This window comes from Theropithecus gelada, chromosome 2 (genome assembly GCF_003255815.1).
Source record: "Theropithecus gelada isolate Dixy chromosome 2, Tgel_1.0, whole genome shotgun sequence".
NCBI classification, from domain to species: domain Eukaryota; kingdom Metazoa; phylum Chordata; class Mammalia; order Primates; family Cercopithecidae; genus Theropithecus; species Theropithecus gelada.
In genome coordinates this window covers 86,468,108-86,489,260 of record NC_037669.1, presented here as the reverse complement: position 1 = coordinate 86,489,260, position 21,153 = coordinate 86,468,108, and the positions used below count along the sequence as shown (strand labels likewise).

The following is a 21,153-nucleotide window of genomic DNA, read 5'->3' as shown; positions in this document are numbered from 1 at the left end:
TAGCGTTATTAATTGGTCTAATTTCAATGTTATTGTGTCTCAGGGAATATGGAAGCCCAAGGACAGAGAGAGAGAGAGAGATGGGGAACAGCTGATTGGTGGAGCAGTCAGAACACACACATTTATCAGTTTTGTTCACAGTCTTCTATGGGCACAGTTTGTGGTGTCTCCACATAATTACAATAGTAATGTCGAGGATAAGTGATCATAGATCACCATACCAGATATGATAACAATGAAACAGTTTGAAATATCACAAGAATTACCAAAATGTGACACGGAGACACAAAGTGAACACTTACTGCTGGAAAAATGGCACCAATAGACCTGCTTGATGCAGCATTGCCACAGATGTTCAATTTACAAAAAAAAAATGCATTGTCTGTGAAGCTCAACAAAGTGTGAAGTGCAACAAAATGAGATATTCCTGTGTAATAACAACTATTGTGTGCACAGTATGTGCTGAGCATTGCACATTATCTCATGTACTCCTTTTAACAGTGCTTTCACTGATTAGAAAGCCAAGGCAGGGGCTGGGTGTGGTGGCTCATGCCTGTGATCCCAGCACTTTGGGAGGCTGAGGCAGGCAGATTGCTTTGAGCTCAGGAGTTCAAGACCAGCCTAGGCAACATGGCGTAACCCTATCTCTTAAAAAAAGAAAAAAACAGCCTGTGTGGTGGCAGGTACCTATGGTCCCGGCTACTCAGGAGACTGAGGCTGGAGAATTGCTTGAACTCGGGAGGCGGAGGTTGCAGTGAGCTAAGAGTGCACCATTACACTCCACCCTGGGCGACAGAGACCCTGTCTTAAAAAAACAAAACACAAAAGCTGAGTTAGAGAAGAGCAAAGTGCTTGCCCGAGGTTATGTAGCTAGACCAAGTGGGGATTTTGAACTCCAACTGCTTGGCTCCATATTCACTGTGCTCTCTAGCTCAGGGCAAACTGGTAGCCAGGAAGTCATCCAGCTCGATTGCAGCTTGCCTCCTCCTGATTTTCTGGATGTCCGGTTTTTAAAAAGTTAATAGCAAACTAGTATAGTGTCGGCTCCACAGAGGTGCTTTTCAGAACCCACCTATTTGCCCTTTACTGGTAATCAGGGGTAATCCTGTCCCATATCTGTACCCTGATATGTCTGGGTTGTAAAAAGTGTGAGACTGGATGGTACAGTTAAGCTATTTGTTCTGGATTTGGGTTTTTTAAGTTTGGCATTTGAGCAGAATCACAAGTTGTAGAAAGTAGTAATTTCCAGACATTTGAGATCTGATTCACCAACATTACTGTAATTAAAGAAAAACCTATATTTGTTTGCTCCATTTTGTCTCACTAGGATGTTTTATAAATAATAAACCTAGACATTTAGAAAATAGCGTCTATTTAGCTGGTTAAGCTTTCGTGGCCCTTCATGTTCAGATGTCTCAAGGTGATATGAGTGTGCCTCCATTTATAGGGAGTGACTGTGGACAGTGAACTATATTGACATATAAAGGCAGCTTTAAAATACAGACTGCAGAAATCAAGTGGCTTGACAATTCTCTTAGAAGATACGTTTATGAAGTATAGAGCTCAAATGTAATGATTTCAGTTGGTTACAGAGTGTTAATGAATTTTGAATTGAGGCAATTGTGATCAAGCTTGTTGCCTTTTATTAAAAGGCATTATTTTTATTAAATGAATCATTCTTAAAATGATGATTGTTCTCAATAGTTATGAAATCATTAAAAAAGCATCTACCTATGCCTGAATTAACAGGACAAATGTGGTTTTCAGCTTTCAGCTGACCAACAGGACCTCCATGGTTGTGATTTCAAGGTACTTGTTTATGTATGTGATTTTGCTGGTGTTTTCCGAGTCTTCAATACTCTTTCTTGTAACAGGGTATGAATGGGTGTGTGTGTGTGCTTGCTAATATGTCCCCTTGGTCCTTAGCATTGTGGGAATGTGAAGTGAAGCTGAGTAGGATGTCTCAACTTCCTAGAATCCTCCAGCCCTTAGTTTTAAAGAGGTACCCCCGTGCAAGACTGGTGGAGACCCTTCTGTGTAACGTTCACAACACAACCACCACATTCACAACACAACCACCACGGTGACAGCAGGCGCTGAGTGCAAACCATGTGCCAGGCATTTCCCACCATCAGTATCGATCCTCAGTTCCAGAAAGTTGGTGCTGTTGTGACCATTGAGAGGATGAGGAGACCGCTGCTTGGAGACTTTCAGTGCTTTACCTAGGGCCACACGGATGGAAAAGAGCAGAATCAGGAATTGGACTCCTCTTCACCATCCTCATGGCTGCCTGGAGGGCAGGCAGTCTTGGGCTTCCTTAGAAGATTTTTGTTTTGGGAGGGCTCTTCACTGTCTCAAGAAGGCTGAGGGAAGAATTCATCTCATTTAGTGGATGAGGATACCAAAACATAACATTAAAAATTACAGCCTCGGGCTCCATAGACCCTGTTCAGGCATCAGAGGGCTTTTCTTCTATATTGACCACCTTTGCCACAAAGAAGCTAGAGAAGGAACCCTCCCCCGATTTCACCTTGTGAGTTACAGGTGTCTGACAGCCCTGTTCTTAGCTAAGAGGTGTGTGTGCACCTGACTGCAAGCAGCTGCCATGCCTGCCAGAGGACATACGTGATGCCCAGTTTCTGTGGACCCTTCTGGGCCTACAGACTGTAGTCTCGGGTGGGTACCCATGGCCCAGACTTCACATTCCTCGTGCTGCCCTGTCCTGCTTCTCTTCTGTCTGACCTGATGCCCCAGGCTTAGAGTGGGGAGGGGAGGCTAGGGGGTGGGTTGTCATTTTCCTGTCCCAGTCAGGTATTTTGTATTGTTTCTTAATGAGCCATTTCCCATCTGGATTTGGAGGGGATCAGGGAAGATGGGCGGGTTGTGAGTTACATACAGTTTGCTGGGCATCTTCCCTTTTTTCTCTGTCCAGCTCCCAGGTGTTTGAGGCTTTTTTCTACCTTCAGGTGCTCCAAATGCAGGGGCTGCCCTTTCTCTATCTGGGTTTCAGCCTCTCCAGCTCCTGGAAGACTGTGCTGTTGGATCTCTGGAGTGCCTTCTGGTTTGGGCACTGTGGGATTTGTGAGTCATAGGCTTCAGTTTGGTGCTTTTTCCTACTCCGTCCTGCCTTCTGCTGTCCATGCCCCATTGCAAGAACAGGCATTCTTCCCTCCCATATAAACTTGCAACCTGGTTCCACCCATTCTCCTCTCTTCTTCTCCAGATAATCCTAGAGATCACTGCCTCCCAGAATAACCCCATTTGATTCCTTAGGACAGGCAGGAAACTCGCTGCCCAACCCTGCCTGAGTCTCCGTTTCCTTACCTGGAGAGACTGTTCTTGCTCTGGAAACTGACCACCGGAAATTCACCTCCATCCCCATCACTTCCTGGGGTAGTTCTTTCTGACCATTGGGTTTGCTTCTTGGGTGTTTGACTCTGCATACAGTTAGAGGCTCTTTAAATACCTTTTTAACGTAAGGGTTTTTGTGGATGTGTATGTGGTGGAGGGAGAGAGTGTATATGAGTGAGCATGAGAACAGGAGTTACTATTTATCACAACTGGTGTGGGGTGGCTGAAGATTATTGACTTCTAGAGTTGTGTTTTTCAACTTTTTTTTTTTATCTTAGTGAGCAGTAATAAATACATTGTAACTCCCAAGCACACATAAATGTCATCTGAAACATGTTTGAAAAATATATACGATTTATTTGTTTTTTGAGATGGAGTCTTGCTCTATCACCCAGGGTGGAGTGCAATGGCGCAATCTCGGCTCATGCACCACCACGCCGGGCTAATTTTTTGTATTCTTAGTAGAGATGGGGTTTCACCATGTTGGTCAAGCTGGTCTCAAACTCCTGACCTTAAGCAATCCGCCTGCCTTGGCCCAGCAAAGTGCTGGGATTACAGGTATGAGCCACTGTGCCTGGCTGAAAACTATATACTCTTACATTCTGATACTTTCTGTGCAGTTTGATATTTTCCATATAATTTTATTTCATTTTTCAAAAATTGCCGGATACAAAGCACTGAATTAATTTCGTATGTATTTTATTTAAACAATCCTCTCTCCTCCATTACAGTATGCATTTCATGAAGACAGGAATTCCATGTTATTCTTCCTTTAATTGATGCTTAATACCTATTGTCAATGATTCTTTTCTCTATGCAAATCCTCTGGAGAAATATTTTGTTCTGTGCTGAAAAACAGTTTCATTCAATGGTTGAGGTGACTTGTGTCACTGATGTGATTTCCTTCTTTTATATTAACTATCAAAAATCTCAGACTTATTAATAAAGACATGCCTTCATAGGATACATCTTTATAATGGTCTTATTTCTATTTTATTTTCCTTGCTCTTTTTTTTCATTTTACTTTATTCTTCTGTCCTAAATATTTAAAGTTTCAGCTGATTTTAAAGTAAAAGATGCTCAATGGGGAAAGCTCACACAAATCAGAGCTACCTAAAAGTCGAGTTGGAAAGTCCCAAGGATCTTTTTCTCTGAGACAAGCCTCTTTGCTTCTGGGTGCTTGCCCTGCAGACTGGCTTATGAAAAGGTCATCATCTTTTCAGATTCCGGGGGCTCGTGATGTTCATACCACTGCAGTATTCGTATTACACACTGTAATAATCTGGAATAATAAGATCATACGCACTCTTTCCTACCCTCACATGTTGATCTGCCTTCTCCTTTTCAATAGCCATGTAATGTTCCCTTTCTCACCTACTTTGAATTTTAAATTCTTGCTGCTGTAAGTTTTTCTTGGAGCAAGGAAAACAATAAAAAAAATAAAATTTAGTTTCCAAAGAAGAGTAGAGATAATTAACTAGCCCTCGCCACCTAACTAAATATAATCCCCTAGTAACTCCTCTTGGAGCCACCAACTTCCCTGGGAGTGGAATTGCTTGTGGAAAGGCCTGTGTGGATTCTGAACTTGGGAGATGGTGACAGAGCCCTCTCTTTAGCCTCCGGGAGGTGACAAATGATGGATGAGAGTGACCTTGGACCGGCAAGACCAGGTCAGTGCAAGTGACATTGGTTTCTTAGATGCTCCTCAGCTCAGTGTGGGTCTCCCGAGACTCAGTTGTGCCTGGTTTTTCAGCCTCCCAATGTCTCTTAATTAACTTAATATTATTTTGTAATACTAAAGCAATGATGAATTATGCACATGGAGTTATTAATCTTCTGTGTAAATATCTCAAACACTGTGTCTTAATTATGGACTCTACACTTAAAGTATTTTAAAGCTTCTATTCATATATTTACTTAGAAAGACATGATCTGTGTTTCTATGGTGTCGACATACTCAGTGGGAAAATGGTGTCCATACACTGGAGACATTTGTACCAAAGAGCAGTTTTCGTGATGACGTGAACGCTGCCTGGTCTCCACTGACCCACAGGCATTCTTTGCCTTCGCAGTGAAGGGAGTTGGGGTAAGATGGGGCCTGGGGATCTGGACCCTCTTTCACCTCCTGACTGTTCTGTCTGTAGCAAACAGTCTTTTCCTGGACAGTCCCGGAAGGTGTAAAAGAGCAGCTTTCGCTGGGGCAGCTGTCTCCCTCATAGCAGCGCCAGCCCTAAGCCAGGGCAGGGCCTCCTCCAGGAAGAACTGTGCACCTCCTTCAGGGGCATCAGTGAGTTAGGTACATTGTGAGTGTACTAACTTAGTATTTAGCGGTTACTCTGCACTGGGCACTGTGCTGTTCCTGGGTGGCGGCTGGGGCAGTGCAGCGAGGGTTACGTAGACTACACACAGCGGTAATAGCCAATGTTCCATAAGAGCTTGCCATGGGTTTGCCACACGTAGACACTGGCTCTTGTTTACATAGGCTGCCTGATTTGCACTTACCAACAAACCTGGGTAGCTTCTGGTGTCTGTATTCTCATTTTATGATGAAGAAGCTGCAGTGAGGAGGGGTAAAGTCACCTGCCCAAGTTTACATAGCTGATAAGTGGCAGAGCCAGAACCTGAGCCCACTGTCCAAGGTGAAGGTGCTTCCTAGCATGCTGGCCACCTCTAGGAAGGAGCTCAGCTGCACCACCCACTGGGACAGATACACTCCCAGCAGCTGGGACTGGGCAGAGTGGCTCCACCTCCCCGGTGGGTCCTCAGTTTGCTAAGTGTTGGCTGCATGACTTGACTTTCTCAACAGTCCTTTGAGCAGCTGAGGTCATACTTAGATGTGACTTGGACTGGGACAACAGAGGAGCCCAGGTGAGAGCTGGCAGGCACGGGACCAGGGTGGAGATGTAGTTTTCCCCACCAGGTGGGTGGAGCCAGGTCTCTTCAAACCAGAGGGCACAATTGCTGTTTTTATTGTTCATGTTGACTGTAGCAAAAATAACTCAGTGCCTGTGAACCTCATCTGTGAAATGTAAATAACCCCTTCTCTGCCTTTTTTTTTTTTTTTTTTTTGAGACGGAATCTCGCTGTGTTGCCTAGGCTACAGTTCAAGACCAGCCTGACCAACATGGTGAAACCCTATCTCTACTAAAAATACACAGATTCTCTGCCTGTCTTACTCTGCAGCATGGGAAATCGCTGAGATCAGAGGTTGGAAAGTGATAACTGTGTCCAGGCAGGCAAGTAGTGTGTTTACAGGAATGTGACTGAGCAACAGGGAAATGAGATTTCTCTCTTTTTTTTTTTTTTTTTTGGAGATGGAGTCTCGCTCTGTCACCCAGGCTGGAGCGCAGTAGTGCACTCTTGGCTCACTGCAGCTTCCGCCTCCTGGGTTCAAGTGATTCTCCTGCCTCAGCCTCCCGAGTAGCTGGGACTACAGGCGCCTGCCACCACGCCCAGCTAATTTTTTGTGTTTTTAGTAGAGATGGGATTTCACCATGTTAGCCAGGATGATCTCGATCTCCTGACCTCGTGATCCACCCACCTCGGCCTCCTAAAGTGCTGGCATTACAGGTGTAAGCCACCATGCCCGGCCGAGGTTTCATTTTTAACTCAGACGTCAATCAAATTAACCGTATACAGATTTGAAAAGCTTTTCTTTATCTCTGTTAACAGAGAAAAGGAATGACTGCTTTCTTGTAAAAATGAAAATGTTCAGTTTTAAACTTACCAGTTCCTACCATTTTGAAATGTTCACTTATTTCTTACTTTATTATTATTATTATTATTTTTTTTTTCTTGACACAAAGTCTCGCTCTGTTGCCCAGGCTGGAGTGCAGTGGTGCGATCTCAGCTAACTGCAACCTCTGCCTCGTGGGTTCAAACAATTCTCATGCCTCAGCCTCCTGAATAACTGGGATTACAGGCTTGTGCCACCATGCTCAGCTAATTTTTGTATTTTTAGTAGAGATAGGTTTCACCATGTTGGCCAGGCTGGTCTTGAACTCCTGACCTCAGGTGATCCGTCTGCCTCGGCCTCCCAAAGTGCTGAAATTACAGGTGTGAGCCAATGTGCCCAGCCATCATTTCTTACTTTTTGACAAAGGAGGTAGACATATTGGAGGGTTGACCTGAACTCCATAGATTCCCAGGGAGACAGTGCATGACTTTGATCAGCCCGTGTAGGGCATATTCACATTGACATCCAATTTTACCTGAGCCATTGGGATGGGATGCAAAGGCCTGACATGGTTTAGAAAGAAAGCATAACTCTGCAGTGCCAACTAGGATGGGGTGAATGGGATTCTGGCCTGAGTGTGACAACTAAGACAAGACTGCCGGCCCAGGTGCTGAGAAATGTAGCCTGAGAGCATGGTGCTGTTTTCCTTTTGGAATCTAGTGAGGTGAAGTACCCAGTTCTCTGCTTTGGTCCTGTGAGGGGGTTCTGCAGAGGCAGATGGAGTGGTTTTTGTCCTCAAGGCACTGACAAACTGCAAATGATACACGACAATGTCTCAATAGGTTCACCTTCCCAACCCTTCTCTGCTCTTGTACCCTCCACCTCCACTTAGTTGGTTGGCGTTCAATTGTTTGTTGATATGATTTACTTTCATGATTACATGTCAAAATATGTGATACAATTTTTAGCTCTGGATGGCAAACAGTTTCAACTTGGATGCCAACTCCACCCAGTGGGTGATGCCTGACTGGCGCAACATGTGACACTGCCTCAGGGTGCCAGGAGGGAGAGAGTGCTGTCTGATGACCAGTGGGAAGGTCTGCTATGGTGAGGGGATGGGGAGCAGAAGCAGCACGCATGTGATGGTCATTGGTTCATCCTGAGTACATTAGGCTTTCAAAAGCTGGGGGGAAATGATGCTCAGACGAAATGAAACTCCTTAGTCTTCCCTTAAAGGGTGAAGCGGGATTTAGGCAAACAGAAGTGCTTTCTGTCTTGGAGAAGAGCAGACGTGAAGACAATACCTTCCAGTGAGTATGCAGCTATGTGGGAGGCTGTGGGAGCTGAGGGACTGGAGGCACGTGGAAGAGGAAGGAGTATTAGGCAGGGCAGGGGCGCTGTCCTTGCTGGAGCCATGACAGACGTCAGTTGGTTGTTGGTAGTTTGAGTGTAGACAGATTGCAGAGGTCCTCGGGGATGCCAGATGGAGGAATTTAGATGTGATGCAGCCCTGTGCTTCTCAAGAAGCCTTCCCAAATGCTCCGGACACAATTAGCTGCTCCATCTTCTCCACCTCAGAGGAGACTCCTAGTACTCTGCTTGAGCTTGGATTCTTGTCTGCTGTCCTGAAATGTTTATGTATTATCTGTCATCCTCCTTGAGGACATGAACAGTGTTTTAGCCATCTTTGAATCCCCGGTGCTCACGATCATGCCTGGTATGGAGCAGATACCCACTGAGTGGTATTGAATGAAACTGAAATAGGGTCCCTGAACTGCCAGGTGAGATGGGGTGGAAGGTGGGCTGTGCCTTAGAGGTGAAGCTGGGTGCAGACGTGGGAGGCTGCCAAGCATAGAATGTACCCTCTGCCAAGGGAGCTCAGAGTCCATGTCCCTGGGATGTGCAGGATGGGAAGCAAGGCAAGTCTGAAGCGTCAAGTTTACAAGAGTGTGCACAGCACAGGAAACCAGTTGAAATTGAAGATGGCACCAGAGAACGGACAAGACTGAAGGAGGGAATTTGGAAAGCTGAGCCTAGATGAATTCCCGGAGGCAGTGACTTACAGGGCTCGGAGACCCTGTGTATAGGGAAGCGCCGCTGAGCCTGTGGGTCAGAGGGAGTCCTTGGAGATGTTGTCTCTTGAGAAATGAGGAGCTACTGAAGATTCTGTCTCTCAGATACCTCAGCATTGTAGAGATGTGGAGTGATCCTACAGCCCATTGTATTAATATTTAGTTAGGACTCCTTCATTTGCAGGTGACAAAAACTGAACCCAAACTGGCTTAATTTGGTGACTTTTATAACTGAAAAGCCCAAATGGGGAGGGAAGGGAAGGGAATTTTTGACTTCAGGCCCAACTTGATCCAGGGATGCATACTGTGGCCTCGGGGCCAGGTGCGTGCTTCTGAGTTTCGCTGGCTGGCTGGCTGGCTGGCACACTTTCTCCTCATCTTTTGGCTTGGCTTTCCTTGGTGGGTGTTAGCTCTTCATCCCTATGTACCCCTGGCAATCTAGGCTTGTGGCCTCTCAGGGCTGAATCCTGCCAACGAAAGAACTTCTTACCTAGTTACTGCAGGGAAAACCCCCAGACTCGCTCTCTTTGGACCTGGTTGGTGTGGGTTGGAGCATATGCCTAGCCCCGAACTGATAACCTTGGCTGCACGCCAACTCTTATTGCCCCTGGGATGAGAGCAGGAATGGAGCAGTTCCTGGGGGAAGGTCAGGGTGCTGTTACCCTTGGAGTTTTGCTGGGTGGCAAGGCCCTTGTTACCGCCCCATCCAGGCTAGCTGTTGTAATCTTGGCAGCAAAGCAGAAGCTGCTTTTGCTGTGCCCGTGAGGAGAAGAGCTCCCTGCCGGCCTCTGCCGCCCTAGACATGCTGCTGCCCTCTTTCCACAGACTGCGTGTCCTTGAAGCTGGGCTCCATAGAGTGGTCCACCAGGTCACCCTGCTGGCCACCTCCATTTGTCATCCCTGGGCATTCTAGACAGCGTCTTGGGCAGGGGCCTTGCCCCATCTGGGTGATTGTGGGGTCACTGAACTGTTGTGGGATCTCGGGAGAAACCTCTTCAGAGAGTGTGCATCCACAGGGAGAAGTATATTCACACTTCCCACAGGCTGGGGAGCTGTCTCGCCTGTCCTCGGTCAGGGCGAGCCTTCCATTGTGAGGTGCTTTATAGTTTGCACAGCTCTACCCAACTTGTTACTTAATCTGGCTTTTACCATAACACTGCTGGGCAAGGCAAAGCAAGCATGATTGTCCCTGTTTTGTGGATGAAAGAACTGGGGATCAGGAGGGCTAAATGTCTCAAACAGGGCATCACAGCTGTCGAGACTAGCATTAGACTCAGGGGACACAAATGTCACATAAAATTTGTACTTTTAAACCAAAGGTGAAGAGAGATGAAGGCAAACTGACTATTGTAGCCAGTTTCTTCATGTAAATGTGGTGCTAACGTACCCATCGGAGTTCCTCTAAGTGCATACTTCATTAATACCTGCAGGGGAAAAAATGAGCTCTATTTACAGCCAAGCGTGTCTGAGTCAAGGCCTGCCTGCCCACCAGCCTCCTGTGGTTTACCTACCAAAGTTTTACGAGAGGTTGAATCAGCTTGTGGAAGTTGTGTGATAGCACTGCGGCTCCCCTGGGTCACCTCCTGAAGCGTGTAGGGTCGTGAGTGGGAGGGTGTCTCAGCAAGCCCAGCCTGAACGTGCACAATGGCCTCAAGTGACCCAGCCACTTGAAAAAGCCATTGCTCTCGGTTCTTGCTGCTCTTGCTTGGCCAGCTCTTACCTGGGGTCTCTGGGCCCTCACAGGGCCTCCCTGTGAAGCCTGTGCTTGGAGACTTTGCTCACCAGGTCACAGACAATTGTTGTTTTCCAGTTGGAAGAGATCATCTGATTTAGTCTGTTCATTTCACACATGAGAAACGGAGACCAAACCCCATACCGTGGCACCTGGGGCCCTTTGTGTCTGCCCTCCACTGTGTCCCTGTGGCCTCTCCCTCCCCTTCCCACCTGTCCTCATACCTTGTGCTCCAGCCACGTGGACCGCCCTGAACAGCTTGCCTTTGTGCGGGCTCCTCTTCTGGATGGAACACCCTGCCTGGAGCAGGGAGGGCCATGATGAGGGAGCAGGTGGCTGTGCTGAGCCTTTCCCTGACATGCACTCATGGACGTTTTCCTGGAACAGAGCAAAACCGGGGGGCCCTGGTATCATAGAACTTCTTAGTGGGAAGGGACATTGAATAATAGTTGGTCCAAACCTCTCATTTTGCCCATTTATTTATTCATTTATAAGTGCTGAATATCTATTTTTGTGACAGGCCTTGGGAATGCAATGATGCATGAAATAGAAATGATCTCTGGCTTTAAAGCAATGATAATTTATTGGGGGAGACAAATATTAAAGAGGTAATTTTAAAAAATTGACAAATAGCTACATAATTAGGGTGTACAACATGATGTTTTGATATATGCATCCACTGCGGAATGGCTAAATTAAACTCATTAACATATCTGTTACCTCACATGCTTATTTTTTGTGGCGAGAAAATTTAAAATATAGTCTTAGCAATTTTCAAGTATGCAATACATTGTTGTAACTGTAGCCACTATGTTGTACAGTAGATCTCCTGAACTTACTCTTTCTAACTTTTGTATACTTTGAAATTTTGTATATGTTGATGAGCATCTCCCCAATCTCCCTGACCCCCAGCTCTGGAAATCATTGTTCTTCTCTCTGCTGCTGTGAGTTCAGTTTTTTAAGACTCCTCGTATAAGTGAGATCATGCAGTATTTGCCTTTCCGTGCCTGGCTTATTTAGCTTAGTGTCGTGTCCTCTAGGTTCACCCAGGTTATTGCGAATGACAAGATCTCCTTCCTTTTAAAGGCTGAATAGTATTTCATCGTGTATCTGTAACACATTTTCTTTACCCATTCATCCATTGATGAATATGGAGGTTAATTCCATGTCTTAGCTATTGTGAATAATGTTACGAAGAACATGGGCGTGGCAGACAGTTCTTTGACATACTGATTTCATTTCCTTTGTATATACATTCCCAGAAGTGGAATCACTGCATTATATGGTAATTCCACTCTTAATTTTTTGAGGACCTTCTATAACTCTTTTCCATAGTGGCAGTACTAATTTACACTCCTATCAACAGTGTACAAAGCTTCCCTCTTCTTCATATCTTTGCCAACACTTATCACTTGTCTTTTTGACAATAGCCATTCTGACGGATGTGAGGTGATGGCTCATTGTGGTTTTCATTTATATTTCCTTGATGATTAGTGATGGTGAGCAGTTTTTCATGTATCCGTTGGCTATTCGTGTGTCTTTTGAGAAATGTCCTTTCAGGCCCTTTGCCTGTTTTAAAATCAGGTTGTTTTCTTTCTACTGAGTTGTTTGAGTTCCTTATCTATTTTTGATATTAACCCTTTATCAGATGAATGGTTTAAAAATCTTTTCTCCCATTTCATAGGTTGTCTCTTTATTCTGAGGGTTTTCCCTTTGTCGTGTGTAAGCATTTTAGTTCGATGCAGTCCCATTTGTTTATTTTTGCTTATGTTGCCTGTGCCTACAGACTCATATCTGAAAAATCTTTGCCCTAATGTCAAGAAGCTTTTACTCTGTGTTTTTCTGTAGTACTTTCACTGTTTTAGGTCTTAATGTTTAAGTCTTTGATCTATTTTGAGCTGATTTTTGTATATGGGGTGAGATAAGGGTCTGATTTCATTCCTCTGCATATGGATGTCCAGTTTTACCATACTGGTTATTGAAGAGACTGTCCTTTCCCCACTCTGTGTTCTTGGCACCTCTGTCAAAGATCAGTTGACCATAAATGCCTGGATTTATTTCTTGGCTTTCTGTTAAAGAGGTAATTTTTTAAAATTTAAATTTCTATTGTGAATTAGGGCTGTGAAGAAGTATAATGGGCTTTGACAGCATGTAACAGCAGGCTCTAATTTTGTCTGGGAGGTCAGTAAAGGTTTTGCTGAGGAAATGTCATTTAAGCTGAGCCTTGAAGGGCAAGCAGAGCCTAGTCTAATGAGAAAGAGGGATGGGGAGACTTTTTCAGAAAGAAGGGAACAGGATGTGGAATGGTTCCACCGTGGCCCAGGGCCACAGCATGAATCAGTGGCTGAGCCAGGACTAGCAGAAATCAGATATATGGCTCCAGGCCCTGTGTTCCTTGCATTCAACCCCACTGGGTGTGTTTTTGGCCCTGTATCACAGAGCTCTATGCTTATTCATCTGAAGAGGGAAGTTCATGTCCATGGGGCAGGCACTCTCGGTGGGTAAAGCAGGGAGGGCAAAGACGTGGAGGTGGGAAGGCGGCTGGCATGTGTGGGAGGGAGCAGGTTGGCCCACGACTTGGAGTGAAGCACTCTGACAGAGGAGAGGTGGGAAAGTTAAAGGAAGAGGAATCTAGGCAAGGATGAAAGGGTGAGGTCCTTAACCAAGGAGCTGCAGGTTGGGATAGCAGGGGAGGCCAGGTGAGATGCTGAGATCAGTTGTTGTCTCAGCAGTTTGAATCTCAGGCTTGTTCTAAAAAGGGTTTATGGTAACTTAGTATCATACGTATCCTGTGTGTGTTTTTTTAATACATATGCTAGGATCATAAAACCTCATGCTGTAATAGCCCCTACATGTCTAGATCTGTAGCTTTATTCCTTCCATTTTTTTTCTTGTCTGCTTTCTAGTAGCACTTATGAGTACCTTACATATGTCTGATGCTACAGTTAAAGACAGAGAGGGCCCCTTTCAATAGAGAATCCAGGACTGCAGGGCACAGAAGGGATGGAAGGTGTCAGTGGGAGACGGGGACTTCTGGTAGAGTGTAAGCCAGAAAGCCTTCCCAAAGCCTTGGGCCACGTGGGCGGAAGAGCAAAACCGAGAAGTGACTCTTACCTGGCTGCATCAAGCCTCCGTTCACCTTTTGACGGCAGCTTGGGAGCTCTGTGAGGACAGGGTTCTGGCTTTGCTGAGGAGGATGCAGGTGCTCAGGGATGGACAGATAGACTGATAGACAGGCATTCATACCACAGCGCTAATAAGAGGATTCTTGAAATAGGAGAGTACCAAGTCTAATGAAGGATTCTGGCATCTCCCACCTCTTGCTAGTTGAGTTTCTGTTTCTCAAGATTCTGTATAGCATTAACTGGTTTGGAGATTATTAACTAGTTTAGAGACTATTGGTTTAGAGCCTGTCCTGTTGGTGAAATTTCACTGTTTGAAGAAGATACATCAGGTTTTAGAATTAGAATTGAGCCTTTGTTTCTCTAGTGGCTTGAGTTTTGGCTGGGGTTGGTGGGGTGGGGGGGACTTCTGTCCATGTATAGGGTAGTTTCTGGACATTGTTTTCTAAAGGAAGGTTTGACTGGTCCTGCCCACTCAGGATCTCCTGCCAGGGAGAAGAAATCTCTGCTGGTGGGTGACTGAGTGCCCCAGGCGTGACTCTGCCTGGCACACGGAGGGGATGAGACGCAGGAATCATTTACTCTTTTCGTTTACCTGGGGAAGGGCTGTTAAGGTACAGCTCCTGCTCAGGCCTTTTATACCAGGGATGCCTCATTTCATGTCTGGTTCTAGAGGGTTCCTGCTGGCCCCTTCTTCCGCCATCCCAGTCTTTCTTCCTCTGTGCTTCCATCCATCGTGGCCACAGACCTCAGTGTGTTCTGTGTGTTACCTCTCACCCAGCTGCTTTGGCTGGGCCCACAGTCCCACCTTGCCTGGTTAGGAACCTGTCTTTCTTGCTGGCTTCCTTTTCAAATTGTTAATTCAACATTCTTTTCTCAAATGAACAATCCTCTTGTAAAGCAAGTAATTATCCCACTTCTCCTGAACGACGTTTTGCAATATTTAAAAATAATACTTCGTTTGTTGAATGTGGAGGTATACCTGTTTCATAGGATTCCTTTTTAGTGGCAGGATTGAGGACCAGGATGACACTGGCTTCTAGATAAACTGGTCTGCCTGCTCTCCAGGCTGCGATTGTTCAGTTGGCATCATGGTAGAATCTCTGTAATAAAGAATTGTATTAAAGGAAGTTTGTATTTCTTATAAAGAATCCCATCAAATAATTCACTAAGGATTTTGGAAAGAGAAACCAAATTATTTAAAAAGCAGGGAGAGGGCAAAGGAGAAGGAAGAAGAACGTTTAACGATTCATTTATACTAATGGCCCTTGTGTTATTGTGGCAAAATTACTTCTAAATAAAAGTGAAAGAGGTAAACCAGCTCTGTTTGGGAGGTGCACTGCCTGTTCTCTGCTTTGCTTTTCTGCTCTGAAGTGTAGTGTGCTGTCTTGACGTAGGGATGTAACTGCTATGAATATTGATGGCAGCAAAAGCTTTTTTTTTTCTGTCTGGCCTAGTAAATAAAGCAGCAAGGATAAAAAGGGATGAATTGTAAAATCAGTGTGCTGTTTTTAGCTTCTCTGGTTCCCTTAGAACTCTTAAGTCTCAAACATATTGACAGTCTGCATTTGGTGGTCAGGGTCTGATGTGAGCACAGTGGGTTGGCATTTTCAGGGATTTTTGCCTCTGGTTAAAGTAACAGAGTTCCTTTTTCTTTGAGCTTTCAGAGTTAATGTTATGGCTTCATTGAGGCCTTCCTGTATCTTTCCCTCTATCCAGTGGCAACGCTGGTGCCTGCTTAGAATACCAGTGGCATGAGTGTGCGATCATTCCTCCAACAGCCACGCCTCGCATGCCTCCCGAGCAAGCACTCCCTTGGGGGATATGGCAGGGAACGGGGCAATGGGGAATCTGGACAGTAAGCAAGGAAGGGCATCCTTGTAGCTCTGAGCGTAGCATCTCATGTAGCTGTATGAAGGGCATGGGGGAAGTAGGCACGGGGGCATGGAATGAGCCTGGCTGAGAACAGGACTGGTCTGAAGGTCTAGAGGGGGCATGAGTATAGAGGCTGGAGATGAGCTAGGCTTTCTAAATTAAATTATAAACACACTGATGCTGGCTAACTCTCAAAACACACACACACACACAATTCGTTCACTAGACTGTTGTAATGGTGTTCTGAGGAGCAAAGGGAGCTCTGGAGGGCAAGTGTTTAGAAATGATAGGAATCACAACAGCCCTGTCCTTGAGAGGAAGCCCTGTTATATGACCAGTGAAGAGTGGAGAATGGGGGCAAGGGCTGGGATGCATGGCCATGGCTGCATGGTCCCCCAGGTGGTCAAGAGGGAGGATACCTATGGCACGACAAAGGGAAGTTCTGCCTGGCACGGCCGGTGACAGAGGGGCAGCCATTCTGGCAGCAGACAGCCAGAGCCCAGGGGCGACACAGGCGAGCCTCCCATTTAAATGCACAAGGGTGCTGGGGATACTGCAAGCAAACATTTAACAGGTGACAGTTCCTCAAAGGGTCAGGCTTATGGGAATCATCCTAAATTACGTGTTTTTAAAAATGTTTCTGAATAAAAAGTGTTCTCTTCAGAAATGTAAAATTTCTTTAAAAATACACATTTGCCTATTGCATAAAAATAAGTCTGTAATAGTGATAACATATAACACAGCAAAGTGCTTCCCCCCCCCCTGGAATCAGTTGTGAAAAGGAGGGGTTGGCTGATCTCTCTCGTCAGTTACTACTTTTGTGACTCTTGAGAAATTCTCTGTGTCTACATTCAAAACTTCCCCCTCCTCACACCTTCCCCCACACCAACAGAATAAATGACAGGTACCATGGTGGGGACATTTTTCTGGCTCCTGGTACGGTGCCTGTCATTTAGAAGTGGTGTTCATGTAAGTGTTTCCTGAGCCTAATTTATTTTGATCTCTTGCACTAGGCATTTTAATGAGTGAATTTCATGACCTCCGTTTCTCTAAGGTATTGGTAACTTTTCAGGTCCCACTCATAGTAGTGTAGGACTCTGTAGTTCATATTGAAAAGTTACAGTTGCTGATGATACTTTGTTATTTAAAGAGCTTCATACGGGGAATGCTTCTTGTAAAGTTAATTGCCCACATCTCTGTCGGTCCATGTTTCTATTGAAACTGAAGCGGCATAAAGAAAACATTTATAAAAGAGGAAAGAGTCAAAAGTTTTTAGACTTGCTGATTGATATATTTTCCATAGCTCATGGAGTTGCATGGGTTGGAACTGGAAAGGTTCTAAGAGTCATTTAGCCCATGAGCGGCACCTGTGAGGTCTGTGGCAGTCAGATGGGCATGGCTGCTGGGGCGGATACAAGAGAAAAGGTCAGAGGCTCTGCCTAGGTTTCCTGGGAAAGGGCATGGTGACCTGTCACAAGTTCAGCCAGGAGAGGCGGCATGCCAATAAGCAGGCAGGGTGTTTGCCATCCTGAATTCACTTCCCTTATTGTGCGGATGCAGAAACTTATGCCCAGAGGAGGGGAAGGACTTGCTCAGGGTCACCTTGCTACTCAGTGACAAAGCTGACTCTGACTTCGAACTCAGACATAAACCCAAGAAGAAGAGAGGGTCAAAACAGATGCATCTTCATTTCTTCCGGAGGATGAATTTCTTCTGTTCAAAGCCACCATTGGAATCTTTGTTGTGCCCTTGTGCTTTTCTGGGCCTGATTTGGCAACCTCAGAAGGAGAGCATGCTGCGTTTTGCAAATGTGTGCAAATAACAAACATGCCCGTTATGTCCTAAGCAGACTCATCACACACGCATTGGGGCAGGTGGCAAAATGCAGTCATGCAGCCTGGAACGAGAAGTGTTGCACACGTAGTTGCTTATGAGAAATTCAGTGTTAGAATGTAAATGCCTTCCTGGCCCAGGGGCAGTATAATTGTTCCATTTCTCATAATAAAATGCTTATATGTCTAAGATGTTGATTCTAATCTCTCTTCCTTTTTCTGTCTCCTCTTCCTCCCCTGCCCCTACTTTTTTGGTATGTTTCTTTGTTTTTCTTCACAGGAAAAAGTAGAATATGCCTTCCTGATTATTTTTACAGTTGAGACATTTTTGAAGATTATAGCGTATGGATTATTGCTACATCCTAATGCTTATGTTAGGAATGGATGGAATTTACTGGATTTTGTTATAGTAATAGTAGGGTAAGTCCCTTTTACTTTGGGGAAATGTTGATTTGGAAAATGGAAAATGGGAGGTGGAGGTTGGGGGGAACGGTAACAAAACAGTCTTTTTAGGGAATGTTGTTGCTCTTTTATGCCAGCTGTTGCACCAGAACCTCTCAGGAGTTCTTTTAACGCTGATGCTGCTGCTGTCAATCTCTGGGCAGAGACTAGTTTGAAATTCTCTCGTTGTTACTCCCCTTTTTAGTAACATGTTATAGATGGGAGTGTAAGCTCCTAATGTGAGAGGCTTTACCTAACAGGGTCTTGGATCTCCAGAAATAGACCAATCCTGTTGGTGATTAGAGTCAAGTGAGTAGAGCTTTTGATACTTAGTGCCAATGTTAAGTTAAAAAAAGTAAAAAGTAATAAAACCTTCATAGCAGTGAGGTACTCTGCCATTTAACATCCCTTGAGCAAAGCTATTAATTTTCTTTCTTCTTTTTTTTTTTTTTTGCTGACTTGTGGGAGAAACTCTGGCATACTACAATTCCATTTTAAATAACGAAACAAGTGTCTGGATAATGTCATGTATCTGGCATAAAATGAAATAAGCTAGAAAATGCAGAGAAGCAGGTGTTCCACCAAAATCCTGTTGCAGGAAGAAGACATCAGTAGTTTTAGTTAAAGGAGAATGTTAAAATAAAAAATAGTGGCCTGTGTTATTTTAGTCCTTCCACACCTGGAAATGCTGCCAGGAAGAGAAAAATGAATCCACGTTACAGGAATCCTGGGTCTTTGGACCAAAGACCCATGTAGGAAGATAAGATATATCCTTTTTCCCAGTCTTAGTTATGCTAGCTGTAAAGTGAGTTGCTCCTAAAATTATGTTTTTGTAAAGAGAGGTTTTTAAATAGCCTCTCTGTTTTCATCTTCATGACTTCAGTGAACTGCCTTTTACAGTTGAGCAAGGTGATTTTTCTTGTGGATTATCCTTTTATCATGAATCTTTTGCCTTTTCATTGGAAATGAAATCTGCTGGGTATTGGGAGAGTGGAATTGGTTGTGGGCCTTCCTATGTCCTTTCAACCTAGGAAGTTAATATGAGATCCTGATTGCCCGATGGGACAGTTAGACTTGTGGGAAACAAGTTAGCTTTTGCAAAACCCCCACGGCACATTGGCATTTAAGGCATCATTGCAAAAGAAGTGCACCAAAATGAATAGGTGGCAGATATGTGCCATACTTTCCTGTATTTGGTGGACTCTGTCAAGGAATGGCAGGCGGGAGCCTTGCAGGTATGTTGGTTCTGGGATAATCTGGCTGTGCCTCTTCTGCCACTGGAGTTTTCGTTCAGCTGGGAATGGAGATGCTTAGCCCCATTTCTTTCATCACCATGCTATGATCACCTCAGATTTCTGCCTGGAGACATTTTTCACACTACAGCACAGCACAAGGACAGGGAACCAAGTGGAGCATGGTGGTCTTACTGAGTTAAGGAGACAGAGACGAGAGTTTGGGGAGGCAGAATATGGGAAGGGCGGGAGCTATTTAGAGAAAGAGCTTCATAAATATGCCTTAGAGTCCTCTTCAGTTTTGGTTAAGGGCTAAGCTACACCTACACGGAGTTGTGAGTCCATGAGGCCAGGAAAGACCACTACTAGGGAAAAGAGAAAGATCAGGGAGCTGTAAAATGAATAATAACCAGGGCTCACAAAGGACTAGAAGGCATTCAAATTCTGACTAATTAGGGTGGAAAGACCTCATTGAACACCCTGGACTGTCAGTAGAGACCCTACAGGGCCATTAGTAGTAGTGCTAAACTGGTTCTAGAGCAGGGGCTGGCAAACTGTGGCCAATGGGCCAACTCCTAGCCCATCTAGCCTGCCACCTATTTTTATAAATAAAGTTTTATTGTAACAGGGGCACGCTCATTTGTTTACATAGTTCAGTTTGAGTAGTTTAGGTCCACAAAACCTAAGATATTTAAATATTTACTGCCCTTTACAGAAAAAGTTTGCCAATCGCTACTCTAGAGTACAGAGACTACATGAAACCCTTGCTTACAATGTTTGAAAAGAAGTCTGAAAAGAAGCAAACTAGGCCGGGCATGGTGGCTCATGCCTGTAATCCCAGCACCTTGGGAGGCCGAGGTGGGTGGATCACCTGAGGTCAGGAGTTCAAGACCAGCCGTGACCAGCATGGTGAAACCCCATCTCTACTAAAAATGCAAAAATTATCTGGGTGTGGTGGTGCGTGCCTGTAATCCCAGCTACATGGGAGGCTGAGGCAGGAGAATTGCCTAAACCTGGGAGGCAGAGGTTGCAGTGAGCCAAAATCGTGCCACTGCACTCCAACCTGGGTGGCAGAGTGAGACTCTGTTTCAGAAAAAAAGAAAAGGAAACTGATATGCTAACTGAACTGCCTGCCAGAAGACAACTCAACATTGTTTAAAGGAAGACAACAAAATCCAGACACGGAACATATGAAGGAATGTAACCCATAACCAGGAGGAAACTCCATCAGTAGAAACAGATCCTGAAATGACAGAGGTGATGGAATTAGAGAAGGACTTCACAAAACTGTAAAAACTACCATTATACATACATTTATGGACTTAAAGGGATACATGATTATAGTAAGGAAAGATGGGACAATATTTAAAAAATTGAACTTTAAGAGATGAAAAATATATCCAAAATGAAAAATTCTCTGGATTAGCTTAACCTCAGCTTAGACACTAGAGAAGGAAAAATATCAGGGAATTTGAATATATAGCAATAACATGAAGAATAATGATTGAGAAGAAAATGAATACCACCTCTGTGACCTGTGGGGGAATATCAAGTGGTCTAACACGTGTATATTTGGGGTCTCAGAAGGAGAGGAGAGAAAGAAGAGACAGAAAAAATATTTGAAGAAACAGCTCCAGATTTTCCAAATGTGATGAAAAACTAAACTCACAAGAAGCTCAGCAAAGCCTGAGCAAAATAAACATGAAGAAAGCCACATCAAGGCACATCATAATTGTAATCAAATTGTTAAAAACCAAAGATAAGGAGAAAACCTTAAAACAGAGAAAAAAAGTCTCAGACTATTTGTCAACAGCTATGCA

General features: G+C 44.7%; 1 protein-coding gene across 4 annotated transcripts in view; it reads left to right on the top strand.

The window, feature by feature from the left end:
• Positions 1 to 21,153, top strand: part of CACNA1D (calcium voltage-gated channel subunit alpha1 D) — a 326,868-nt gene that overhangs the window by 141,164 nt on the left and 164,551 nt on the right. For all 4 annotated transcript variants that reach the window (XM_025375479.1, XM_025375478.1, XM_025375481.1 and 1 more), the window contains exon 4: positions 17,941 to 18,080. In XM_025375479.1, the coding sequence (XP_025231264.1) occupies positions 17,941 to 18,080 (140 nt within the window). The remainder of the gene's footprint in view (positions 1 to 17,940; positions 18,081 to 21,153) is intronic.